Genomic DNA, 9,784 nt, shown 5'->3' with positions numbered 1-9,784 from the left:
GCCGTTGAATGACCAGGATAGTAGACGGAAGGCATTGTTTTTATGAATGTGACGCTGCGGACAGTGCTAATACACTGAATGAGGGGTTTACTAAGTGGGTGTTGCCGGTGGAAATATATTTTAAGCCTACATCAAAAGCGAAGACTAACTATCGAACATGTTATCCAAAATCAGCGATTATCCGAGTCTGCAATGTAGACAGAGTTGTTTCCAAATGCGGAACCGGTGCTGATACCGGTTGATTGAATTAGCGAGCAAATCAAACTCATCGCTACATTGTGTTCAGAAACGTTGTATATAATATATATAGACATATATATATTCTATGAATTAGTACACAGGAAGTTGCTATCTATCACAATCATAAAGTATATCGCGGTTCATCGACATGCTTGCCCAATATCCTAACCTAATGACGTCTTCTCTGACGTCACTAACCTTGCCGAAGTACGCCGACTCTTCGTCATCGCCAACCTCCTCTGACGAGAGTCTGCTGTCGCCATTGCGACCAGTGAACAGCAATCGTGATGAATCTCATATCGCGCCATGCAATGGACAAACGGCAGTTGCAAATATTGCGGTTCCATCCGAAGTCAGGTCAACCCCCAACGGCATCAATACAAAGACTGAGGTATGTTTATTATCTACACCGCGATCATTACTCGCGCATCTTATCTGATACTCCTAAACGACTGAATGAATCAGGTACTTGTGAACATGGGCGAGGGGAATTACGGTCAGCACGTCCCGTCTCTACAAAAACACCGCCTGCACGACCTATTGGCAATGAAAACAATCATGAGATCTTACTATAACATATCAATGGATGTATCATTCTGATTCTGTAGGACTCATTCAATAAATGTTTGGTACCTTATGTATAGGTAAGATTGTTCCTCGCCCGTCTTGCAAAACCGTGACCAGAGTACAAGGGGTGTTTCTGGGTATTCGCGGTCCTGAGGTGTTGACAAGACACCAAATATCGGTCGTTAAATGACTCCAATTTGACTTGAAGTGTGACGCAGGGAGTCAGTTGACTCTGTTCACGTTCTGTGATACCACTCATATTCCTGCGTGGAGCATAAGATATTGCTAATCTAGTTATTTATGTTATGTTGACCTCTCACAATCCGCCGGGCAACATATGATTTATAAGTACCAATACATCAGTCATCATCTCATTGGTCGTTCACACCGCAAAAAGACCGGTTGTGGATATCGTCATGAAATCACTGTATCGCCAAATTCTTTCATGTGCGATAGATAGATGCTATATCTAGACTGGGTGGGTTTGTGAAGCCTGATATGTTGCAATATTGTTGTAGAACCTTTTACGTCAGTGCGCATTGCGCATTTATGAAGTGATTACAGTCCTGTACCGAAGACTCCACAACTACGCAGTCCTCAATCGTAATTGACAAGCAGACTTTAAAAATCCTATACCGATCGCCGTGAGACGTGACTGATATTATGTTTGGCACTTTCCTTTCATTGCATAATACTTGATGAATATGTTTCGGACTGCACTGTACTCTATAATTATCAATTATTTTGAAAGTAATAGTTAATTATTTTAATTCTAAATGGTTCAATAGTATGCAGTCCTAGTATGCATAGTACCAGGGTATGCATTCGAAGATGATTACCCCGTCACATTCCTTCAGCCAGGCATCCTTTTTCGTTGTACGGTTGCGCTGAATTCCCAGTTCACGTTCGGTAAAGTTTATGGATAAAATCAATAAACGTCTGTGTGCGCCATACATTTCATGTGACCATGGCCTGTAAACAGTCTCTAACGGATCCAACGCCGGGGAAAAATTGATAACGTGTAACCTAAAACGCTGGAGTAACATATACGATCAATCTGGATGTGCAATGTGCAATGTGCATGTACCAGCAATTGGGCATCTAACGAAGGGCTGCTTCAGACTACCGAATCCGTGTGAAGCGTAAACCGGATACGCTGCTTCGCACCTGTACGACACTAGTGTAATCGTACACGTAGTATACGTCATACCTGTATTGCATTGGTTCTCAACCGGAGGTCCGCGAAGCATTTTCAGGGGTCCGCAAAACCTTCAAATTTGTAAAATGGTTGATAACCTAATGTGTATTTTGTTATAAATTAGAGAAATCATGAAGCACATTCGCTTCATAACTGCCAAAGCTTCAGGACTCACATGAACAGAATGTCCGTCTGATATGAACTATTCTACCGTGCGAACTCATTTTAATTACCAAATTGCCAATAGCCTACTGAGAAAAACATTACTGTTTAGAGATGAGCAGAAACCCATTTTCTCCGGTGATATATTACCGCTATTCCAGAATAACTTCAATAAGAGCTGATATAGATATAGAAATGACTAGGCTAGGCATTATATTGGTGTCATATATGTTGCGATCATACCCGAAGGCATCTTCGGAAGCGCTATATATGTCTATTCGCCATCACCTATATTTGTGGCAATGGATTTTCGGCACTCGTTCATATCAAATCGACGGCACAGATTTTCAAGACGCGGCCGCGTATTTCAAGAAATGCAGCTACAGAATTGGCTTTGAGATCATATTTGCACAAGACATATGGCAGTTGCACGATGATAGGGCTAAATATGAACTATGTGTGTGTGTGGACTGTGGAGGGGGTCCGCGGGGGTCCGTGAAAGTCCAAAGGGGGTCCGCGAAGACAAAAAGGTTGAGAGCCTCTGCTATATTGCATACATGTGCGTTGAGAATGAGATGTTACCGCTTGCGGCCTTCAATGATTCAAAATCCTGTTTCCATGAACTGTTTTAGGTTAATTGTACTTTATTTGTCGCCTAACGTGTCTCAACCCTTTATCAGGAAGCGTCTGGATTGCAAAGTATGGATTCCGCTACCGCGCTAGCCGCAAACTCCATACTGTCCCTGATGCAGTCTTCGCATACGCACCTGCCATCAATGGCACAGTTTAACAACCTCGGACGCTCATCCGCCGCGCAAATGACTATACCCACGCCAGCCCAATACGCCCAGACTAGCCAAGGCATCGACATAATCCATCATAATCAAGACACAATGAAATACCCAGGCAATATGAGAATTTTGACAGAGAACGGCTCCCCACCGCCCACCAGTATAAAGCATGAAGTGTCTCGCCTGCACGTGACCAGTTCATCCGGACTCATTTCACACAACGATGGCGTCAGGCTTGTGGAAAGTCACGCTCATCTTCCTTCCCTACTGCCAATTGACAGGGAAGGTCAATCCATTACTATGATGAACCCGTACGGCAGCGACATGATGAACGGGAACCAGCAGATTTTAGACGGCCAGCAGCTGAAGTATCGCATCAAACGAGAAGAGCCGATGGACGCCAACGACGCAATAAACGAAATCGGGCCTATCCACTTCATCAACGGGACATTTGTGACACCGACTAATCAAATACCGAGCTCGATATTTCAGACGACGCAGGCTGCGAACTCGACTGAAGCCGGTTTAATGCCACCTATTTACGTGCCCTTGCGAGGCGGAGGGTTACAGAATTTGCCACAACTTACCTCCACTAATGTACCGCTGTCGCAGGTAGGATGCAATCACTTCTCCGATAAACCCAAATTGACAATTGGTTTAAACAGATGAAATAAATCCGAATGATGACTTTATACGGGGCAGTCTTGGTTAACTTAGTGTATCCATAAGTCCTGCTCCAGGAGGATTTGTCCTCCTTTTCAGGAAATCCAAAATGCCATCCCAGGACGCCGGAATGTCCTCTTTTTTGGAAATTCGCCCTCCTTCACAGCTTTGACAGCTTGGCTAATAGTCAGGGTCAAATAAAAAACGCCATCAATGACACGAATTCTGTAATGCGGACGTTCGATCGGCTCATTCGGGAGTCGAGTCGGAGTGATGACCTTTTTTATACAATTCTGGTAATCTAGCTTTCATGATTTGAAAAAAGTCCTACTTCTCCGATTCCAAAATATGGTAACCCTTAGTTAACTAGACTAGTCTATTTAAATAATTCCAGTCGTCAAATTAGACCAATTAGAGCGAGACGCCATAAGTGATACAATACTAATATAATTTGTGAAATGTTTCTATGCTCTAATTTTAATTCTAATCCAACTTCTGGTTTTCCTGTAAATGCTGTCTATAGTGAACTATATATTGCTAGCAGAGCCAAGCTTGGTGTGCAGGCATTAGCCATTCTTATGCCTGTACTCTGATTTTACATGAATTGAACTTGATATTTATTTTTTTTTCTAATTCGGAATTTTATATAATTTCCAAGTTTTTTGAGAATTTAGTAATTCTAATTGTAATCCATTCTGGAAGAGAACTGTATCTATAATTCTTATGCTAATCTAATTTGGAAAAGCGCTGAAAATATTCTAGTTCCCCAACTCTGATGCGAGGGGAGGGAGCATGGACTGTCATCTGTAAATTAAGTTACATGAATTCACCACCATAGTTCCATGGGTGTTCTAACACAGTGCTCTTCAAGCGGGGTTGTCGTACAACACCCTAGGGTGTACCAGAATTTGCAAAGGGTGTACCACTCGGATGGGGTGTACAGGGGTGTACCAGATCCGAATTACAATGAGCCGATGGCTAGCTATCACAAAGGCAGGTATATGGGTCAGTACAGGTTGACGCACAGGTTAATGAGCAATATGGTACGATGTTATCTCAAGTGTAATACTGTACACCGCTTGATTGTGATGTCATAAACAAATATTTCTCCTATTCATTTAGCCCAGTGGTTCCCAAAGTGGGCGCCAGCGCCCCCCTGGGGGCGTTCGCGAGCGTGAAGGGGCCGCTGGCAATGAAATGGGCGATTGGGGGGCGCTGACTTGAAAATTGGGCGGTAGGGGGGCGCTGAGAGCAAATGGGGGGCGCTGAGAGCAAATGCGGGCGGTGTAGGTTTAGAAGTCAACTGCTGCGTATAGTGCTGAAACGATTGATTAATAAAGAGGCTAGATTCGCTGTAAATATTCATCAATAAAGAGGCTAGATTGGCAGTAAAAATGCATACTAGATTCAGTCAGGGCAATTTACGGTCGTCAGTCTATTTATTCAGCTGTACCAGAAAAGTCCATTGTTACTTGTCAATGCTATTCCTTCTCGTCAATGGACTAATTTAGCAGTCGGCAGCATCCCCGAAAAGCGTGGTTCATTGTGTGCTGCTGTGAGAACTACGAAGTGTATTTGAGCAGTTATTGCTCACTGCAAGATGTGATGGCTTTTTAAGAGAAATTGTCTTGCATGATTTTATTATCTGTTTCAAACGATCGTGGATTTTCCACAGCGCTGTCACCGCGGCCTTCGGACACGGCGTTCTGGTTGCGAGAAACGGCATCACTCCTACTTGACGGTCGTATGAAACCTTATAAACGTGAACATGGTACTGACCGTATTCGTTGACAAGTCGGTGATAATTCACCGGAATTTTGCGACACGTCAAATTCTAAAGCTTGCTTTGAGCTACCGGTTCAACTCGAATACCTGATATTGATGGGCAAACATGAATCAATCATCTCGCAAAATTACACGAGGATGGATGATTTGGTTCCAGGATATGTTCCAATTAGAAATTCCTCACTGGATAATCAATCCACTTTGTGAAGTTTCCAGGCATGAAATGTTTGAGCAGCTAAGTACATTGTAGCCATGGGTACCATACGCCCGTAGTAACGCTTACCATACGTCCTCTTTTTTGACTTTTTTGAAAGTGTCCTCGGAAGACGCCTAAACGTGCTCCTTCATGATAATTTGTCTATTTTTTTGAAAATTTTGGGTAAATGTTCGTGGAAATTGGACTGAGATATAGGAAATCAGCGTTCGAGTAACTGTCTGGCGGTTTTTTCGGGACCTAAGCCAGAAAAATGACCTTTTTTAGGCAACTAGCCTTACCATTTTTTCCGGATTTTCCTCCATCATTATAAGTCTGAAAATTTTGAAAAAGCGTCATCTTTTCAGATTCCCAAAGTATGGTAACCCTATAGTTGTAGTGTAGAACAATTTCGAGTTCAACCAAAAGTTCAATTTCTCCAATCAATCGTTCTGGGCACACAATTGAATAAAAATAAAAACTCTCACTGCAGTCGGGTTGGCTTTTTCGTCGTTTCCCTTCCCAGCGCATATTTGATAGACCGTTCTAAGCGCCCTGAATATTTTCTGACTCACAGCAGAAACCTACTAGCCAGTAGGGAGTAGGCCTACATGAAGTGAACACTGGATATTTTAGACTGATATTGTTCCTTTCAAAACGTTAACCCAATATGACGAGAATGATGATATTGATACACTAGCTTCATCTGCCTCAATATTAACTGTATTAAATGCAGAAAAAGTTTCATTTTACGATTAGACGTGGTGAGGTGGGTGTCGGGGGCGTTGGTACATGAATCGTTCTCCAGGGGGGCGGTAGCTCAAAAAAGTTTGGGAGACACTGATTTAGCCGTTAGCAATAGACCAATGGTTCCGTTTGGTGTTGGAAAGTATGCAGTTAACAAGCATGTGTTCAGCTAGTCATTTGTCTTTTAGTGATTTTTGAGGGAACCGCCGCGATAGCTCAGACTTCTTGAATCGGTACTTCCTACCCGACGTTAATAAATACCGCAATGCACATAATGGAACTGACGTAGCCAGCCCGGGTCGAAACAGCTTCCATGTTGAAATCGAAATCCTTTTGTTTTAAAATGCCGATTTTATGTCCAATATTTCGCCATACATTTGCAATTTAGTATTTTGTTATTAGTGATGCAAATTAGCGACAATAGTCTGTGTATAGCGGCATACGATCTGAGGTTACTGACATCTCTTGCAGCCCATGTGCTACTATCGACTGTGTGAGTGTGTGTGGTGTGGGGCAGGCCTGATACGCAGTAGGCTGGTGCGCCTGCTATCATCGCTGATCTGAATTAGCGCTTCTGCAGCAATAGCTTTACCTACTCTCTCCCCAATACTGTTACATTTAGGTTGATTATCGTTCGTAATGTCATGCTGTTTTTGGGCTGACACGAAATAAATTCCAATTTGCGTGGCGGGCGGCCTAACTGGCTGCGAATAGACTCTGTGACCAAATACTATTTTATTCAAATCCAAATTTTTTGACGGAAATAACTCCGCTTCTACTGGATGGAATTGACCCAAATTTGGTGTGTAGGCTTAAGTTAGGTAACCTAACAATTTGAGAAAAAAAGTCATTTTTGAAGACCCCTAATGAACAGGGGTGTACGAGTTTTGAGGAAACGTTAAAAGGGTGTACCACGTCGAAAAAGGTTAAAGAGCACTGTTCTAACATACAATGAGCCGGAGGTCGAATATTGTTGGGCTTGCAAAAGAAGCATTCGAGCAGCACACGTGGTATTGTACATGTACAAGTGCCAAGCTGGTTGCCTAATGTGTTCCAATTCTGGTTCGAATTATGAATGCATGGGCGATAGCGTCGGTCACGTCGTAACTATGAGGTTGGTCTGCCTTTAAAACGCAAACATGCATCAACAAATGTAACCCAGCCACACTGCCAATATTGGACGGGCTTTGACACTTCTGAACACCCACCGGCATAGTAGCGGGTCATAAGGCGCTTTTGAGATTTTATTGGGACGTCATCTATATGTTGCTATGTCATGATTCTCATGTAATGTATAACCATGTAATTTGACCCTTTCCTAGTTTTCATCGCAGCTACACCAAGCTGAACAGCCCGGTATTACGTGTATGGATGGCTGTATGAGTGTACAGTACATGGGCTCACTGGCTCAGCTATTTGAGATGGGTTGCGCATTTCTTTTAGCTACGCGTCTTCAATTCGCTAGTATGAATCATTTTAACAATCGCCGATCTTCTAAAATAAGACTGTGTAAAGACATTATATAACTCGCGTAGAATACTATTTCTATAGGCTTTTCGAAGTACAGATCTTCAATATTGCAGCAAACAATACGTTCATATTGTCATATTTATTCCACTGGAAGCTTTTCGACTGGCTCTCTTCAGCAGTGAACGCCAGTAAATGAGGTTAACCAACTTCGAAATATAGAAAGAATATTGTCGTTGTGTCTTGTACTGGTCTTGTACTTATCGTTGTACTTGTCATTATTACGTCACAAACGACAATATTCTTTCTATATTTCGAACTTGGTTAACCTCATTTACTGGCGTTCACTGCTGAAGAGAGCCAGTCGAAAAGCTTCCAGTGGAATAAATATGACAATATGAACGTATTGTTTGCTGCAATACTATTTCTACATCCTGAGATACTGAAATTTGAATATCTACCTATTCCGCCTCGTACATTTTGTTTATCCAAAGTTTCTTTCCATCCAGACCTATTACGACCAGACCTCCATCAAAATCTCTGCCGACGATCAAAATTCAATGGTGATGCAAAGCAACGCCAATCAGCACTACCATATGCAAGTCGAGGAAAACCCTATGACAATGGTCGGTGTACCTTCCAACGGAAAATCCCAAGCACCGAGAAAGATGGCGCCGGTTCGGCAATGTAAGGCTACTATATACTTTATCTCATTCGGATGGGTTATGCGGATACTGATGTATTTAAGTCCATGAGGCCGGATGTTAAATTTGATGTTAAAATCTTATACCGATGTTGAACAACACGAATGGAATTCACACTTAAACAGATTATCCATAAATGATTTGTGGACGTAAGAGTAACGGCACTGACACCGAAAGTATATTCCGAATATAAACTAGAAGCGTGAAGTCGCAACTGACGCCACGATGATCTCGTGAATCGGTAACTGATGTCCGAGCTCATCAGAGAGATTTCTCGCGTTTTAGCCTCGCTTCTCTGAAAACAAATAACTTGATCCCATCTGACGATGTTGAATTTCCACAAAGCAAATAAAATAATGTGACGAAAGATGATAAAAGCATAGTTATCAGATATTGTGGTGGTTCCAATGGTAGATAAACCAGATTATGGCTTTTAGATACGTTCCCACGGCGTGTTGGACATTTCGCGTCGCAATAAAGTGACGACGAGGATTGACAATAACACACAATTAGTCAACAATATCTAATAAAGGATACTAACCGACAGCAGGACCCAAGAATGTACCAACAGGCGACCTACAATTTTAAATATATCGCTTTTAAATACACAACATGTGGACAAGCAACGCACCCGCAAAATAGTTTCTATGTATGACTTAAACTAGTTTCGCAACCCTGCTTTTGAATGTTCTGAGAATTTGGACGATACCTATATTACTTCAAAACCACAGTGTTTGACTGATTATAGCTTGATCTCCAATCGAAACCCTGGTGATGCTAGTTGACTGGCATTGTATAAACATCACAACCAAATCGTGACACGTCCCTAAACGAAAAGTTACCATGCATATACGTGTGGCGCTTCAAAATAATCAATAAACTCCACGGAGATTGGGGATGCGCCACCTATTCAGCTGCGGTACAAGTCCAGAGATCCTGTGATCTTTGGATATAAATCACGATTGTCAAGACAAGATTGTCAAGTATTACAGCGAATGTGTGAAATGGTGGTCACTGAACATTTGAACAAACATGCCCCTTTCACGTCGATATGCAGATGACGCGGTGGAGCCAGTTCGTTTTCAAGTGAGATTTTTCGGCTCCTGATCAAAGATGTTATCAGCGGAAAAGCGTGCGTGTTCCGCAATCAGTTAATTTAATTATACCCGTGTTTTGCTTTCACGCATGGCGCTATATTGCAATAATCAGGATCTTTATGAGACATAGTTTGTTAATATTGTCTTTCGAAGGAGCGCGCTGCTTATTT

The 9,784-nt window shown here is 42.3% G+C and overlaps 1 protein-coding gene across 3 annotated transcripts in view; it reads left to right on the top strand.

Moving 5' to 3' along the window:
* The first annotated feature begins 234 nt into the window (after window positions 1-234).
* LOC145459112 (uncharacterized) overlaps window positions 235-9,784 on the top strand; it is a 41,074-nt gene continuing 31,524 nt past the window's right edge. For all 3 annotated transcript variants that reach the window (XM_080337728.1, XM_080337727.1, XM_080337726.1), the window contains exons 1-3: window positions 235-631; window positions 2,848-3,570; window positions 8,323-8,500. In XM_080337728.1, coding sequence (XP_080193854.1) covers window positions 389-631; window positions 2,848-3,570; window positions 8,323-8,500 — 1,144 coding nt within the window. In that variant the 5' untranslated portion in view covers window positions 235-388. The remainder of the gene's footprint in view (window positions 632-2,847; window positions 3,571-8,322; window positions 8,501-9,784) is intronic.

Source organism: Botryllus schlosseri, chromosome 16 (genome assembly GCF_051294905.1).
Source record: "Botryllus schlosseri isolate E-star chromosome 16, Bs_hap1, whole genome shotgun sequence".
Taxonomy (NCBI): domain Eukaryota; kingdom Metazoa; phylum Chordata; class Ascidiacea; order Stolidobranchia; family Styelidae; genus Botryllus; species Botryllus schlosseri.
Note: the sequence above shows the minus strand (reverse complement) of the source record. Positions and strands in the feature narration are given on the sequence as shown.